Genomic DNA, 18,855 nt, shown 5'->3' with positions numbered 1-18,855 from the left:
TTCTTTTATCTCGGAATGCTGAGAATTTCTCCTGGGGGAAGGTTAACACACACACACACACACACACGCACACGCGCACACACACACGCACACACACACACACTCCCAACAATGGGAGACATGATGGGCATTGTTGTCTCTTCTTTCAGTGTTCATGACCAGCCAGACTTCTGCTCTTACAGCTATGTCCTGTCTCAGTCATCTTCCTATTTCTGAGAAAGCATTAACTTTTAGAGTTGATAAGTTCAAAATAGTTTGATGAGGAGAATTAAAAATATATCATGCTTATCAGTCCTTTTTGTGGCATTTAGTGACTTTAAACACCTGTTCCAACTTTGCTCCTTTCTTTGCCTTTTCATTTCATATGTTAATCACCCATGTCTGCCCACCTGGTGAAACAGTGTCAGGGAGGACTTCTCGAAACACACACTTCACAGTCCTCTGTCCGTGCTGACGTCATTGCAGATACTACTTTACACTCTGAACTGCCTCAGAGCCAAGTAATAATGCTATGTCCAGGGCTTCAGTGGGTACGTAGTTCAGATGTCTGTGGCACAGAGAAACTCTAGAATATCTCCCACACCTGTGAGGATGACTCTCAGGTTTCTTCCTTGGCTCCTGTATTAAACAAAGGTTGGGGCATGTTGAGATTAACTGCATCTCAACAGAAAACTTTCTGTCTCTACTCCCTTACTGAGACCCCAAACCTTTGTTTGCCAAACCCTGTGTGGCTTTTTTTTTTTTTTTTTTTTTTTTTTGGCAGGGTTTCTCTGTGTAACAGCTCCGGCTGTGTCTTGGAACTAACTCACAAAGATCCACACTTGTCTCTGCCTCTTGAGTGCTGGGATTACAGGTGCGTGCCACCACCACCTGCCTCTGCCTTCTTTTATACTAGACTCACAGTGGTGATAATTTTTAGTATAAAATATAGTCAGTCATCTGTTTGGGGGAGGGAATGGATCGTGTATCTCAGTTTTTTTTTTTAATCCATCTATCTGTTGTCTACAAGAAACACACATTGTAGTTTTATAATTTATTTATTTGTATTTTGTGTACGTTGGTGTTTTGTCTGCATATATGTCGGAGTAAAGGTGTGGATCCCCTGCAACAGGAGTTACAAGCAGTTGTGAGTTGCCATATGGGTGCTGGGCATTAAATCCGGGTCCTCTGGAAAAGCAGCCAGTGCTCTTAACCCCGGAGCCATCTCTCCAGCCCTGATCTTAATAGCTTTCCTGGACTGACTACAGCATGTGAGTGATAGTGTAGAGAGAGTTGGAGGTCTTGCAAACCTTTGTTTTGTAACAGGACCCGAAGAAGTATGGAATTTACGAGATCTGCAGAGCCATTGGTGGAATTGAGCAACTGCTAGTGCCACTAGAGTTTAGATAGGCACAATTTCTATTTTATCCATCAACTAAGACGTGGTTTTTGCTTGTTCTTTTAGTAAAATGCCATTTTTGTTTATATGTGAATTATATTTTTCCTTTTATTGAAAATAGATTTTTTCTCATATACTATATCCTGATCATGTTTTCCCATCCCCCCCACTCCTCCTACTTTCTCACCATCTTTTCTTGCATCCAGATCATCCCCTTCTCAGTCTCTCATAATAAAACAAACAGGCTTCTATGGGATAATAATAAAGTAAAATGTGATATAATATAATAATATAGTATAATAAAACAAAAGCTAACACATTGCAATTGAACAAAACAAATAAAAAGAAAGAAAAGAACCAGAGAAGAAGAGTGTGAGAACAAGTGGGCCGCTACATCTGCATCTCTTTCTTGTGTATTTTCCCAGGCTCTTTTTTGTTTCGTTTGCTTTATGCTATTCTGATTTAATTTTTTTGTTTGTTATGTTTTATAATTTATTTTGTTTTAGTATTTAACCCTTAGATGTCAATTTGTTTTCTAATGAAAGACAGAAAAAGAGTGGATTTGGATGGGAGGGGAGGTGAACAGGAACTGGGTGGAGTAGAGGGAGGGGAAACTATTTTAAATAAAAATAAAATAGAAACATCTTATAATTCTTTTCTGAACTTTCCAAATTTGATTATCATTTCATTGAATATTCTTAACGTAGTTGTATTAAAACTATCAATGGGATTCAACTTAGTTATTGTAAAAGAATAACATGAATTTCCATACATTTTATATTATCCATACTATCTGTTGATTTCCATAATATTGTCTCATATCATTTTGGTCCTCATTTTTAGTGAGGTTGAACCTGATCTTGTGAACTTTTTTTTTATGCTTTAAGGGACTGGTGGATATGATCTTTTTCCAACAGATGCACTTACTTCTGGCGTGTCACTAAGAGATCGAGCTGTCTCTCTCCACCCTTCTCTCTACTACAGACACTGAGATAATTCATGGGAAAGGCCAACCCTCCTGTTCAGGAAACATTTGTGTTCCAATGTTTTACTAAAAACACTGGCTGTGGGCTTGAGGTGGGCTCCTCTTTCTGGCTGGGACATAAAAAAAACAGATCTAATCTTTTCTCCATGCCTGTTAAGTCTGGCAGAAATGTGCTCCATTTTCCTTCTTTCAAGTATTTCTTCTGGAATTGGATAATATTGCGTGGATAGAAAATGTCATCCTAAACTTTAAATTCACTTCTTTTTCCGCCAGTGAGCCTTGAATAACTTCCTACTGCTTTTGCACCCCTCTGATGCATTTTGTTTGTGGGCTTACTGAATTTGTCCTTTGACAATTTCATACATGTTTAAAGTTCATTCAGATAATAAAAGACTGTTAAAAATGCTTTCCCCAGATTTTCTAAATGTTCTCATTTGAAATATTGGTCTGCATAATGTGCTCCACCACAACTGGAGTAAGATGCCCCGAGGGTGGAGCTTTTAACTAGTGTAGGAAGGAAATTATGTAAAGTGTCCCTTGTAATATAACCTAAGACTAAGCTTTTTCATATTTCAGGAAAACCAAATAATTCTATGTGTGAGAGCTTCTGTAGTCTGCTTCAGCATCACGAAAAGACTTACAGGAGTGTAGGAATAGACATCAATGCTAAGAAGTAAATGTAAACAAATTGATTTTCAGCCATCACATCTCAAAATAATGATAGTTTAATTCCCTAATTTCAAATTCCCATATCTGTTTTTCCGTTGGTTTCATCCTTATTAACTAGCATTTCTAAAGCAATATTCAAACCATGTGGTAATATTGGATAATATAGGAACCCGGCTGTCATCTTGGTTTTAAAGAGGATGCTTCTACAGGTCTTCCTCAGGTATGTGCTGAATAAGGTAAGGAGCTACCTCATCGTACAATGAAGAACAGAGTGGGAGATGGGAACGCAAAGACCAATGTTCCTTCCTACGCAAACTCCCTCATGTTTTGCTTTCTTTAGTTCAGCTATTCACTACTAGTTTTCATCAACAAGGCCAAATGGGAAATTCCAAAAATGAAATGGTGGCGCACTCCTGTAAATTTTTCTTTCACCATCATCGCCACCATTTGTGTGTATACGGTGCACATGTGTGCACTTATGTGTCTGGAGCCACACAGTTTGTGTGCATGTGTAGAGGTCAGACAGAGGTCAAGACTAAATGGCTTTCTCTACATTTATCACCTTACTGTTTAAAACTGGAACTCACTGACTTCCTAGAGTGTCTAATCAATCAAGAAATTCTTGGAATTCTCCCTTCTTTGCTTCCCAGTACTGAGATTTCTGCTGTGCACTGACATGCCCTGCTTTTAACATGGCTGCTGGGGGGGGCCTGAACCAGGGTACTTATGCTTATATGCCAACCACTTACCCCACTAAACCATCTCTTTAGCATCCCTAGTAACCAGTTTTTAGGGTAGAGGATCCCCTCAGAATAAGGTCAGCCTAAGCATCACAGAGAACAGATGTTAAAGTCAAATTTTAAATTGAGCATGATTCTGAGTAATGTAGTCTTCCTTTCTCCAGTATCTACACACTGAATGCTGATCGGCCCACTAGCCATACAGCAGCTGTCTTGGCCGTGTTCACCACTGTGGGAGAGCAGTGCTTGAGACCAGTGTCTCTCACTTAGTTAATGACCTCCATGCACAAAGATAGCAATGCTGTCAATTCAGATTTGCCACAGAGCAGCCAGAAATGGCTTCCACTGAGTAGAAGTCCTATGTTTTATTATGGAATTAAAAAAAGTCATGCACTGAGGTTGTCCAGATCTGGAGTAAGAACACAGCTTTGTCTTATGAAATTTTGAAGAAGGAAAAGAAGCACGATGTGTGTCATCCTTCAAACTACCAAAGGCATGTCCCCAATGACTGGCAGGTGCTTAGTCAATCACATCACTTTATTTCATCCCCTAAACATTGCATCATTTCACATTAGAGATGAATGAGAATGGGTAATACGGTATCATTGTAAGATGTTTTGAGACTACATTCATACAAATTTTATTGTAGAGTATTATAACTTTTAATTTTACATATTGTTACTAATGTCTTACTATACACAACTTGCATTTTGGTATATGGTGGTTAGGTTATGTACAATAAGGTATTAGTACAAATATGTAAAAATATATATATGAAAACCTTAGATATGGAAATAAATCAGTACTAACACAATTTGTGATATTTGCTTAGATTTTACCTTACAAGGGTGAGAAAGACCTGCTCTGTGCATTCTTTTTAGGTGAGATAACTATTGAAGAAAGATGCAGAAGTGAATTGTGAATGAATTCAAGTGAAGTACGTTGTATTTTTTCCAGTGATAATTGATACGTCATTCACAGTCTTCAAGTTGATTATAGTCACTGGTCCCGTTTTTTAAAAAAAGGTTTTGCATTGTTTTGAAAAAATATTTTCATTTTTAATTGACAAATAGTAACTGCATATACTTATAGATGCAGTGTTTCACTAAGAAACTTGAAGTTGACATACAAAGTGATATGCTTCATTATGGCAACTTTGTTATTTCATTATATGGCCATGGGCATACAATGCACCATACTTTATTCTAGTTCACCATCTTCTACCTCACTGTTCATTGTCTCTTGCTAATTACTCTTCCTTCTCCGAAGTATCCCACCCTATTCAGATTCCATATCATATTTCTCTTCCTTGGGTTTTCCTTTTGGTGAAATGTTTCCCCACTTTTTGGGCAGTGTCTGTCTTTAAAACTAAAATACCACTCCTACCACAATATGAATGCTCTAAGATTCTGCCTTCTATTGGACATGGGAAGATTCCATACTGCTCCTGAGAGGTGAAAACCATTGGAAGAGCATGGAGAAATAGCCCAAGGAGAGCAGTGAGAAAATTACCCTTGTATTGTGCCATCGTAGGTGGGTGCATCTTTTATGGCTGCTTTGTTACCACAGGTTCATTCATATGATGAAGTTCTACCATTCAGTACTCCACCTTTAAGAGACAATTGAGTTAAAATGGGTAACTTAAGATATACCTTAATCTAATGTATCTGCTGATGATTAAAAAGAGACAAAGACACAGACAGAGAGCAAGAGGCAACTGCTATATGTGGACAGACTCCTTCAAAAGAAGGCAATTCTGCCATAGCTTGACCTTGGACTTTCTGGATCTCGGCTTTGAGACACACAGTGAATTGCGTGTTGAAGCCAGCTGGTTTACAGTATTTTGATCTAACAATTACAGAAACCTAATACAGTTCTGCAAAAGACAAAGAAAAAAAAGAACACTTGAAAAGAGATTTCACACCCAAAATGAGAGCAAAAATTCAATGCACTGAAGACACGATTGCATGTTCAAACAGATTGATCTTGGTGGCATATAGGGGCCTTGTATTAGTTTGTCACATAGTGTAATAACCATCTTTATGACAGTTTTATAGTTTAACTTTGCCATAACTTTTCTTCTGACTAAATTTTGAAAATTCTGTTTTCCTAATTTTGAAAGAGTCATTCTTATGTTTACTTCCATCACTGCTCCATAAATTTATGCCTTAAGGTATTTTCTGAATGTGGCATTAATGTTTATTCTGAAAACAAACTTGTGGTTGATGAATGTCCCTTTAAAATTTCCCCACTTAAAATAAGTTTTATGGCTTTCCTAAACCAAGGAGAAAAGAAAGCATAAATCAAAGGATTCAAGGCTGAGTTATAATAGGCACCCCAGCAACAAATTTCATAGATGTAGGCAGGAGTAATGAAACCCATGAAAGCATCAATCAGTGTGTCCGTTGTGTATGGCAACCAGGATATCACAAATGCCACTACAGTGACCCCCAAGGTCTTTGCAGCCTTCCTCTCTCTCTTGGCCACTCTGGCATTGTAAGTCTCTGAGGATGACTCTGTTTTGTTGCCACCTATGGTAGTTTCAATTTTTACAGCTTGCTGTTTCGCTATCAAAAACATTTTGCTGTAGAGAATGATCATAACAAGGGTAGGTATGAAGAACAAAAGAAAACTTATCAAAACCCAGTCTTGATTGACAACAATTTGGCAGCCTCCTACACAGTTGAGAACACTCACTAAGCTTTCCATCCCCGTAGCACTGATGCCTGTGTAGAACACAGAACCACTGTACACCACAGGCAGAATCCAGGAGATGCTGATGCAAATTCCCGACACAGACACAGTGAACTTGGTAGGATAGACTAGAGGGTCAGTGACAGCGATGTACCTGTCGATGGAGATGAAGCACAGGTGGAGGACAGAAGAGTAACAAAATGCCACATCACAGCAACTGTGAAAGCTACAAAACTTGTCTCTAAAGTACCAGCAGCTCTCGATGGACCTGACCATGCTGAAGTGGGTATAACAGAGATACCCACCAAAAAGTCAGTGCTGGCTAGAGAGGCGATGAGGAAATTGGATGGAGAATGCAGCTGCTTGAAACGGAGTATGAAATCACCACCAGGAGGTTCCCACACACTGCCAGCAAAGCGCCAAAGCCAAAGACCATGTACAGGATGGCCCTGGCCCCTGGCAAGTAGGGAGTTTTAATGCAGGATCCATTCATGTTCTCATAGCAGAGCTGCAGGACTGGTTGGGAAAAGTTGCTGGTCATGAGTCTGCTTTACAGTGCTTGTGGGATTTCTGTCCTGCTGGAAGACAACAGTAATTCTGAGCTCTAAAAATTAAAGAAATAGAATTCCAGAGCTGAAGAATTGATTTTGAATATTGCCTAAGATTATAACTCCCTTCCTGTTTTCAGAAAATCAATTTCTCCATCTACAGTCACAGAATTTATTATTCCTCTAAGTATATTAAGCTTCACTGTTAACCCTAGGCAAACTTAGTACTAATTTTCATCTGTCCAGAAACAAATTACCTGTGTAATTAAGTATAGATTCCTTCCTTGCAAAAGATGATGGCTTATAATATAATTTCACATTCAATAAGTCACTTTTAATAGCATTCCAAGCCCTAAGATGTTCGGGGAAGTCAGCCAATCTGCTCCATCTACTGTGAACTCCACATGAGGAATCCCTACAGTGCAAGGTGCAAACCTTGAAAGCGCCCTCACTACTGTTAATTCTAATTATTAAGTTTGACAAGTTATTTTTCTCTGTACACTGCTAATTACTGCGAATAACTTTGTGCAGTTACTCCTGATAGTCACAACCAAGCATTTCTTTGACTGCCCTGAAATGGCACAGTTCAGTATTCGGCAATGATATTATTCACTTAATATTCTTAGCCCAAGACATAGTTATTTCTTATCTGATGAAGCAGTTTTCAGTTCAGATATTTTAAAGACCTCTCCATGCCCCAGAGCAGTAGATTCAAAACACTGAAAGAGAAATATAGTCTACTATTCAGGGCAAAGATACTAAAAATGTTTTGGAATTAATTTACAACAACACACATTAATTGTATGACATGAAATAGATGATTCGGTTGCTTATTCACCAAAGTATTATTAGTTATGCTCTCTTACACACTCTGTACCGTTCACCTGGGCTGAGATACATAGTGTCTAACTCCTTGATCAACTGACATTTCCAAGTTGTTCTGAGTAAGAACCCACAGCATCTTTTAGAGTATGACTGTCAGGCACTAAATGCATACTTTAAGTGGAGGTGGGAATAAAGTTAAAAATAGAATCAACAAAATAAAGACCAAAACAGGAAAGAGGAAATGGGAAACACCTTCCAGGCATCTTTCTGAAGATAGTGTGAATCCATTACATTGATGATGCATGGGGAGGAATGAGCAAATGGTACCCAGAACACTGAAAACCTTAATAAGACAGTAAATTTATAGTCAGTACCTATAAAGATGTAGGGCTTTTATAACTTCGTAAGTCAAAGATATCCCACTTAAAGGAAAGGGCAAATGACTGCATATTGTATCTCTACACAACATCAAAGAGAAGCAGAGTGGCTCGTAGATCTCTTCATAATCTCAAGGTGACATATCCCACACTTAGGAATATCATTCCAGCCAACTCTGTCTGGAGCTGAGAGCAACTGTGGTTGGATGGGACTGTGATACAAAGTCAGAGTAATTGGTGACTTTGTGGCACTGGAGGTATCAGTGCAGATGATGTGTGCTGGGATGAAGAGGTGAGCCCTTGGTAGTTCTGAAGCAAGGGCATGCTATATGTAGTGGTGGACTAAAACACTGTTCGGAAAGACAGTTATTTGCATCTGTTGAACTGAAATGGTGAGAGAACCTTTGACCTGTAACGTCAAGTGAGCCTGTGGTGTCTGACACTGTCCATTGTAAGATAGGTCTTACTGGGTCGTCCAATGGGAATGAACTAACTGAGGTCAGGTAGAAGCAGGCTAGTGGACCCATAGGAGGTCATGAGGTCAGAGCTCATGTTCCTGGCCTCCACTATTCTATCTCTACCTCATACTTCAGATAACTTGAAATAAAGCTCAAGGTGGCTGTGTCAAGAGCCACTTCATTCTGTTGGTGTGCACCAAAATGAACAGTTACATTTTAAACTTGTTCGTCACGTCCTTACATGAACGCAAAGAAGGCAACTCTTCCTAACAGGTGAAGTGTTGGTTTTACTCAGTGGATGTCAACAATATGAGGTCTTTCCCCCACCTAGTTAACTCTTCCCTTCCTAGAACTTCACTCAATATTTTATTTACTGTCCAAACTTACTATGAATGTTTTCTAAAATTTCTTCTGTTCACTACCATCTCTGAAGGGAACCCCCTGGAAATAGTGGGTTTTTTAAAAAATTATTTCATATGAACAATTCATTTAGCAAATGGCTATTGTTTAGAAGCGGAAAGTATTTTCACACTATTGATTGAGTATCACCACAAGTGACTTTTAGAGTACAGGAAGTGTGAGCTGGAGTCAGACAGACACATACACACATGGACACACAATTATATAAACAAAAAATAAGGTAAAAAGAAAGGGGAAATTTTGAGAAGAAGGAACAGCTCAACATCTTTTGGAATAGGAACAAATCTAGAAGGTCAATGTATGAAACAAGCATTGTCAATTCTGCTATACTTTATTGGAGATTTTATTGCATAAGTAGATGTTAGGCATTCTTTTAACAATGAGATGATAGATACATTTGTTGATATCACGTTGGCATAATGGTATAGTAATCTCAAAACATTTATTTTTAACATAAATCAATTTTAACAATAAAAGAAAAATAATATTTTTGCACTAAATTTTCAGAGTGTCTAGGGGCATGTATGTGCCTTTAATGCTTATTTTGGAAAATACAGTTGAAATTCGTGTTTCTAGTATTGTTCTGTTCTTCTGCTTTTTTTCAAATATGAATGTAGGGAGAAATATAATTTTTTAAGGCTAACCTTCAAATGCATAAGAGCAAAGCTGAGCCAAGGGCGTTGGAGTGAAATAAAAACAAATATGATGTATGAACAGGCTGTAAAAAATAAAGAGGTCATGAAACTCAGCCGGTGAAGCATTTATTGTGGCTTCCTTAACAAATGTAAAACTCTGTTACAGCTGTGTTCACTGACAGTTCTTAGAGCGCTGGGCGGATGATGGTTTGTTGTCATTCATTCATCCATCCATTCATCCTATCTTGACTCTGCTGAGAATGAGATCCTCAGACACACTAAGCAGGCATTCTGTTCCTGTTCTACACCCCAGTTCACTATTATTGTGTCTCTATTTTGTTCCTGATGAACTACAGATAGCCTTACCACTAAATGTTTAGGAAAAGTTACCATAATCTTGACCAATACTGAGGGAAATTGTCTGATCGCTGATATTTCTTATTATGTCTGAGCACTTCTTTTACATATGATCTTTAAAAACACACAGTTTTATATAATTGAGTTGTCATTTTAAGCATCGAGGTGAGAAAACAGACATGGGCAAAATTTATTGTGTAATTGTAACACTTTAAAACAGATTTACATTTGATCAATAAAATTAAACTTGTATTTTAATAATATTTTTATATATGGGAGATATTATTTTCATAGCTACTCCCCGGCTTAAGTGGATTAATTATTCTCTGTCACAATTTGGAGCCTTTTACTGAATAAAGCCAATAATTCAGGACCTGGAGCTCACCAGGCTGAAAGACCCAGCTGAGCCACATGTCCAGGATGTAGTGAGCATCCAAGAGGAGCTCTTCCTTCCCTCCTCCGCAGCCCTGGGATCTGCGGCTGGCTAAGAGGGTTATGGTTGATTTCTAAGAAGCAGTGTGTCACTGGAGAGAGGAAGGAGCTGTGATAACAGACTGGTTGGCTGTGGTGGGGAAATAGACAGGGACGTTTTGCCAGAGGCTTTCTTTGTGGAAGGACATAAAGAGTGCAGATATAAGCAAGATAGATGATCGGGAGTGCATTCCCCACCTAGTGATGTTGGGAAGGAATCGAAAGCATCACTGGTTAGGATTTTTTTTTGGTAGTCTACTCCTCTAAATATGTGTTCTACGAAGTAAAAATAAATGAACTAAAAATAAACAGCATAGGATTTACTTCGAATTGTTTCAGGTGGTTTTATTTATTACTTACAAGCGTTAGGACAAAGCTTACATTTGCAGCTGAAGAAAACAACAGGCGCTGGGATAAAGACATCTGACGCACTGTGCAGCCTTTCAGAAGCTTTGAGTTGCTTCTGAAGGAGAAAGGACACAGGAGCTTAACAGAGATCCCTTGAAAGGTGGTCAGCACAACCATGGCTTGTGGTTGCTTTCTGAACCACAACCAGGTGCCCTGCTGGGAAGTTCTATTCTCCATTATCCTCTTCCTGCTAAACACTCTCAGCTCGACTTAAAATCTATCAGCACATAAATGTGACGCGGCTTAACTTTTCGGTGAAGTGTTTTCAAACTAGCTCATCTCTAATTCCTGCATTAGCAGGGATGCCTATGGAATGCTTATGGAACTGTGTGCTCGGAGCCATTCCATTCTGTAACACAAGCTTATTACAGAATCGTTTGTGTGATCCGCTACGTAATCAACGACGTAAGGCCATTCATCGTTCAATGGCATGCGCAATGGGATAGCCTTATCGTTAGTTGTTTTGGGGTTCTCACTGTATCTTGAAACATACAGCACATATTTTAATCAAAATGAATTAGGTTCATATTGATCGAGAAATGTATAACTTACTAGAAAGTGGGAGCTGTTCCCGGAGTAAATATAGTTTTTGTTGTGTTAAAACCCACACTCTATTTTTATGTGTTTTCAGCACTAAATGTGCTTACTTTGTCTCAAAGAAAGACCTCTATGGTTTAAAAACACTCATTTAAATTAGCATTATTTTAAAAAAATACAATTCATATTTTACTTCAAATTCTAAACAAGTAGAGAAGAGGCAGGCAGATCTCTTTGAGTCTGAGGACAGTCTGGTCTACATAGCTAATGTCCTGCCAGTCCAGGGTATATGGTGAGACCAATAATAAATAAACAAACAAGCCTAGACAAACATACCAGCCCCAAACAAGTAGGCAGACCTTCAGACCATCTTTTTATTCATATGCAAATCCTTCAATAAGAAAATATGTTCTCTAAAAGTCATATTGTGTGGCACACATCTTTCTTGTGAACCTGTCTCTATGAAATGGGGAGAGAAAGCAGTGCCTTTCAGTCAGTCAGAAGTTCTACATTCCAGCTCACTGCAAAGTGTTTTAAAGTTAAAAATAGACACTTCAAGAAGGTGTAATTATATTTACTTCTCATGCAAGATAGACTTTAAAGAAGGCTTTGTTCCCCGAAAACCTAACTTTAAATTCCAAGAGCTTCTCCCCCTCTGTATTATTGCCTACATCTGAATACTCTTCGTGGGTAGTGGAGAAACTACAGTGCTTCCAATGACTTGAAGACACGGGTAGAAATTTCAGAACAAAGCAGAAAACATTAAAGAACACACGACACCGGGAGGAAGGAACAGATCTGACCACATGTCACTCAGCCGAAAAATGCATAGACCCAGAAAGAAGAAGAATGCTTTGGAGTGACCCTTGAATGCCAGGCTTCCTACTTGGTGAAAGATTATGTGGCTTCCCTGGATCAGAGTGTTTATTTTGCCTCTGACCTTCAACCCAAGCCTACTTTCAGATCTCTGTGGTGATCTGTTTAGCCTACATCTGCCTCTTCAGAGAATAAATTGATTGTGCATGAGTCTCCCCTGAAGACTTTGCCACTCATAATTAGTTTTATTGCCTTCCTAAACCAAGGATAAAAAAAGGCGTATATCAAGGGGTTCATGGCTGAGTTGTAATAGACACACCACACTAATATCTCATAGATGTAGGGAGGTGTTATGAAGTTCATGTAGGCATCAATCACAGCATCGATGATGTACGGTAACCAAGACACGAGAAACGCTGCCATGGCAATCCCCAGGGTTTTGGCAGCCTTCCTCTCTCTTTTGGCTACTCTTTCCTTGTAGCTCTCGGAGCAGGCCTGAGCTTGATTGGCCGTACTCTCGATCTTTCTAGCCTGGTGCTTTGCCACTAAAAATATCCTACCATATAGAAACACCATGACAATAGTGGGCAGAAAGAATAAAAGGAAGCAAAGTAAAACCCAGTTTTGATTCAGTGGAGCCTGGCAGCCTCCCACGCAGGTCAGAGCAACCACTAATTCCTCGATCCCTTCTTCATTGGCTCCTGTGTAAAAGATAGAAAAGCTGTATGTGACAGAAAAGAACCAAGAGAGAGCAATGCATACTCCAGAGACCGACACGGTGAACTTGGTCGGATATGACAGCGGGTCTGTAACTGCAATGTACCTGTCGATGGAGATGCAGCATAAATGAAATAGGGACGCAAAACAGAAGGAAGTGTCAAAACAAGTGTGGAACTTACAGTAACTCTCCCCAAAGTACCAGCAGCTCTCCACAGACCGCACAGTGCTGAAGGGCATCACGGTCAGGCCCACCAAGAAGTCAGCACAGGCCAGGGATGCCACCAGAAAGTTCGTAGGTGTATGTAACTGTTTGAAGTGGAGGATAGCGATAATGACGAGTAAGTTTCCAAACACTGCCAGCAGGGCTCCTAAACCAAGGACCACGTAGAGGATGGCGCGGGGGCCAGGGGAATAAGGACTTTTGATGCAGGATCCATTTACGTTCTCGTAGCAGAGCTCCAAAGATCCCGAAGGGGAAAAGCTGCTTGCCATTGCCTTCAGTCTCGATAATTCTAAACTTCCCAGATTTCCGTGCTAGAAATCTGGAACAAAAACAGGGTGACAACTTCAAAGGCTTCTGGGAGAAACAAACAAACAAATAAACAAAGAAACAAAACAACTCTAGGTAAAATAAGTATCCTTTATAATCATTTTTCCATATGCTGTTTATAGCCATTTTAGTCTTTCCCAAAAGTACACCAGAGTCATTAAGTAACTTGATCCATAAAGTCATTTTCAATGTCAAATGTATTACTAAATAAATTTTAGCTATGTACATAATCCAATGTAGAATTTATTTTATATTATTATGTTTTATATTATTACTATATTACCATTAATATAGAATTTAATTCATTAGCCATTTGAAAACCCATCTTTCACGTGTGGGTGTTGTCTTACCATTTGAGCATCTCATCTGTGGCCACCTGGATTGAGAAACAGCTTGGCCACCCAAGGCTGAATTATATTTACCACTCAACTGTCTCCCCAGAGTAGCCAGCTTAGCAGCACTTGGCAATCAGCAACTCGACTTTGCTTTTTTTCTCTTTTCGAAACAGGAAAAGTAAATTACATATCCTTCAAATTGTAGTTTCCAAATCCCCATAGTCTGGAGTGTGAAGGCTGGGAGAGCTCACTCACAGCCGCTCTATGCACACTTGAAGGATGTGTTTCTCCTGTGACTCATATTTTCATTGTTTTTCTTTTTCTTTTCAACCCTGATGATTTGAGCAGCTGAAAGTGACCAGAAAACCGATGATCAAACATTTACTGGGATAATCAGTATAAAAGTAATTCGCAGGCAAATACCCTATTTGAATTGTGCAACTATCCTATTTGAATTGTTTAAAATCAGCAAGAACTTTTAAAAATAAGCCCGAACCCCTCTAGCGCCTCATATTTTAATCAGGAAATAGGAAGTTTCGTTTTAGACTCACCACAAAGGGGTGTTAGTAACTGGGGTGTGCCGGAGTTTGTTTGTACACTCTCTGTGTCCCCTAAGTATACATATATGCTGCCATCCAAGGCACAAGTAGTTTCTGTATGTCTTTGAATTTGTTCTTAGAGGAGATATCTAGCCTACAGAGGGTTTCCAATGTGTACCCAACAAGCAACTGATTAGTTTGTACTCTGTGAATAAGAGAAAACTTACATTTGAATATTAGTTCTAAGCTAGAGAAGAGACTGCTCTCATTGCCATCTCTTACATGGCGTCTGTTGACAATTCAGGATTATATACAGACGTATGCAGCACTGACTTTTACTATTTTAAAGTAATGGGTTTCCATGTCCACAAGTTTTAAATGACGTACGTGCTATTTCAAGTATCACAAATTCATTTTGTCGACTCTGAATTCCTATTTATTTTATTCTTTTAAAAATTCTTTCATGTATTTTGTCACAAGCACAGTTTCCCCTCTCTTTCCTATCCCCATTCCCAACCCCATCTCCCTTCTCCCCCAAATCCATTCCCCTTCTTTCTCTCCCTCAGAAAAGAGCAAGCCTCCCAGGGACATCAGCCAAACATGGCCTTAATATACTACAATAGCACATACCATCTTATCAACATTGGATGTGATCAGCAAGTTGGAGAAAAATCATCCCATAAGTAAACAAAAGAGTCAGAGACAGCCCTTCTCCCACTGATAGGAATTCTACAAGAACACCAAGCTACTCAGCCACAACATACATACAGAAAACCTAGGTCAGACCTCTTCAGACACCCTGATCTCTATGAGCCACTGTGAGTCCTGGTCAGTTGATTCTGTGGACCGTATTCTCTTAGTGTCCTTGTCCTCTCTGGTTCCTCCAATCCTTCCTCCTTCTCCTCCACAGGGCTGTCTGAGTTTCACCTAGTGTTAGGGTTAGGATTAGGGACACAGCTTCTGTTCCTGTCAGTTTCTGGATGAAGTCTCTCTGGTCTCTTTGATGAGGATTCCGCTAGGTGTTGGTCTCAGAACACTCTACAGATAGGACAAACTGTGGTTTTGTGTCTAGGTTGGTGTCTCAGTTTCTCCACTTGAGACCTTGCCTGGCTATAGAAGATGGCCAAGGGAGGGTCTGTGCCCTCCATTATTAGGAGTCTTGATAAGGTTACTCTGGTAGATTCATTGGAGTTTTCATTGTAAAAACGGCTAAAAAAAGAAACACAAGTGACAGCTCATGCAGAATGTGGAGCAAGGGGGAACACTCCTTCATTGCCAATGGGAGTGCAACCCTATACAGCCACCTTGGAGATGAATATGGCAGTTTCTCAGCAAACTGGAAAGAGATCCACCTCTGGTTCCACTTATACCACTCCTGGGCACACACTCAAAGGACTCTCTATCGTATCATAAAGATGCTCAACTTTCCTCATAGAAACTTTACTTATAATAGCCAGAAACTGAAAACAACCTAGATGCCCCTCAAATGAAGACCGAAGGAAGAAAATGTGGTTTGTTGACACACTGGAGTATGCCTCTGCTGTTAAAAACAATGGCATCATGAAATTTGCAGGCAAGTCAATGGAACTTGAAAAAAAACCATCCTGAGTAAGATAACTCAGACCTAGAAAGACAAACATGGTATGTACTCACTTATAAGTGGATATTCACTGTAAAGGATGACCATGCTATAATTTGCAGACCCAGAGAGGCCAAGTAAAAGGAGGAATTAAGTGGGGTTCACTGTGGGAAGGGGTAACAGAATAAATTTCGTTGGTGAACTGGGGGCAGGTGGGATTGGGAAAAGGAGAGATCAAGAGGGAGAGGGAATGAGAAAATACAGGGAAAAACAATTGGAATTGAAGGGCGTTTGGGGGACAAGGTGATGTCCCATTTACATTTGAACTGTCCTTGGTTTGGTGTTCCAAAATTAACTACCCTCTTTGCAGTGCTCCTGGTCAGTCTTGGGCATCCCTGGATGGCAAATCTACATATCCATAGATCACTGTGACCAATAAGGTTACACTTCTGACATAAACTCTGCTTCTATTACCATTCTTCCAATAAAGCCTACCCACATATGTCTTGCTTTACTCTCAGGGTAGCTGAAGGCATTTCACTCCAGGGGGTACCCTGCCCCAGAGTTTAAATGTCTGTGCAAGGAATTCTTGTTCCTCAATCCTTGGATATCCCACCTACTTCTCTGTGGGCAAGTAATGATGCTATTGTGCAGGAGGGAGTGATGACCTTTCCCAGTCCTCTAGTCTTGAGTTCTAGAATGGCAGCTTACAGTCTCAATCAACTAGGTCTTATTCCTTGCTCTTATCTAGAAGCAAAGACACCAGAGCAACAAGGAACACCTCTAAGATCCACATTGTTGTTTAATGATGCATATTGGTAAGAGAGATTAGGATTTCTTAAAGAAATGTTCATCCGAGCAACGGCATAGGGGAGGAGGTAAAAAGACAACCAGACCCACTTTTATGCCAGAAACCAAGCAAGAGATTTTTTTTTAACGACAACATGTGGTGATACTTTGTGATCTAGCAAAGCTTGCCTGAAGATCACAGTGCAGAGCAATAGCCATATTAGTTAGCCATAGAGGCCAGGCAATGGTGGCACGCAACTTTAACCTTAGCATTTGGGAGAAAGAGGCAGATGCCGAAAGGCCACCCTGGGCTACATACATGAGATTGGATCAGTCTAAAAGAGACACAAAGCTCACATCTTTGATTTCAGCACTTGGGATTGTATATCTTTAATCCCAGCACTAAGGAGGTGGAGACAGGGTAATATGGCTGGGTGGAGAGAGGAATATAAGGCAGGAGGAGACAGGAGCCAGGGCATTCAATCTGAGGATTCAAGGAAACAGGATCTTGCCCTTTTCAGTCTGAGGATTTCATAGAAGAAAGAATACTAGTGCCTGGCTGTTCTGTTTCTCTGATCTTTCAGCTTTCACTTCCCAATATCTGACTTTGAGTTTTTATTATTAAAGCCAATTAGAAATTATGTTACATCCACACATTTCATAAGGGCACTGCTGACAGCATGGATAGGCACCTAGTATACAAATCTCAAATGTTAAAGTAATAGTGGAAAATAAGAAATTATAAGCAGTGAGAAATGAGAAAAAATTAGGTCGTGCTAATCAAGGTTAATCTGTATATAAGAATACTGATGATGACGATAGATAGATAGATAGATAGATAGATAGATAGATAGATAGATAGATAGATAGATAGATAACTAGTATAGCAAAATAAGAAAATTGTGGGGGCTGGGTACTAGCTATGACATTTGCCTCAAAAAAGATTGTTGAAATAGTTTAGTCACTATAGCAGCAATATGTTCTACAGATAGAAGTGTGTTTACTAAGAAATGAACAGAATAGTAATATTACATCCCTCAGTAGCAATATCTAATAATCAACAACTGCCTTAACTTCTTTTATTTCTTTTCATAATTCTAGGAGTCCTCAGAAACCAATTACTGCTGAAGTGCTCTGTATGCTAACATAAAAATTTAAATTTTAAAATGAGCCACCTGGAGTGTAGAATGTAGAATATTTTTCATGCAAATTGTGCATAATAACATATTATACCCATACACAATCACCTTTTGTTTATCATTTATCACTGAAATAAGTGCTTGAAAGAAATGAAATAGCATGCTGATGTGCTATGGGGTTGTACCTATACACATAGGAGTCCAGAAGCAGCTCGTCTTCTCAATAGTGTGAAAGACTGTTGGATACACAAATATTGTTTAGTTGTATATTTGAGACCATAGCTTATTGACTATTCACAGAGGACTTCAATAGAAATAGGAGAGGAATAGATACCATCCAGAAGGTATAGACTTGGAGCTAGAAAAGTAGCTGGGAGGACTTCCTGTTCCTGTGATGTTCTAGGCTATGTAAGAAGTGATTATATGAAGAAGAACTTTCATATGTAAGTTGAGAGTGACAAAGTGTGTTGATTGTAGGTATAGATGTTATTTTGAGTATGCAATACCCAAATAGTATACCTAAAGGCGAGGAATAAACAAGAGAGGAGACATCAGGGTCCTTGTTATGCTTCATGTCCTCTCCCTGGCTGTTCCTAATGTGCAAGATACTTGAAGCTGCATGATCAGAATCTGCAGATGTGATGCAAGCATAGAGTGGTGTCAAAATCTTCACATCTGCTGCCACAAGTATGTCCCATGTACATAGTGACAGACGAGGCCTCAGGTTGAATATTATCGTGTGACTTTCCCGGTAGACGTCTCAGTGGTAGAATCTTTACAGATTCCTAAAGAAGTTAGGTTATACTGCTTTCCAGAGTGGTTGCACAAGTTTGCATTCCCATCAGCAATGGATGAGTGTACCCCTTTCTCCACAACCTCTCCAGCA

The 18,855-nt window shown here is 39.4% G+C and overlaps 2 protein-coding genes across 2 annotated transcripts; both read right to left on the bottom strand.

Annotated features, from left to right (window-relative positions):
- Positions 1-5,971: 5,971 nt before the first annotated feature.
- LOC101984116 (trace amine-associated receptor 8c-like) lies at positions 5,972-7,007 on the bottom strand. Its single transcript, XM_013351416.1, is given in 3 exon segments — positions 5,972-6,748; positions 6,751-6,845; positions 6,848-7,007. Coding segments are annotated over 3 exon segments (1,032 nt in total).
- A 5,476-nt stretch (positions 7,008-12,483) lies between these two features.
- Positions 12,484-13,530, bottom strand: LOC101983823 (trace amine-associated receptor 9). The gene has a single exon (XM_005360918.2). The coding sequence runs from the start codon at positions 13,528-13,530 to the stop codon at positions 12,484-12,486; it is 1,047 nt and encodes a 348-aa protein (XP_005360975.1).
- Between the last annotated feature and the right edge of the window lie 5,325 nt (positions 13,531-18,855).

Source organism: Microtus ochrogaster, linkage group LG4, assembly GCF_000317375.1.
Source record: "Microtus ochrogaster isolate Prairie Vole_2 linkage group LG4, MicOch1.0, whole genome shotgun sequence".
Classification (NCBI taxonomy): domain Eukaryota; kingdom Metazoa; phylum Chordata; class Mammalia; order Rodentia; family Cricetidae; genus Microtus; species Microtus ochrogaster.
This window is presented reverse-complemented; position numbering and strand designations above follow the sequence as displayed.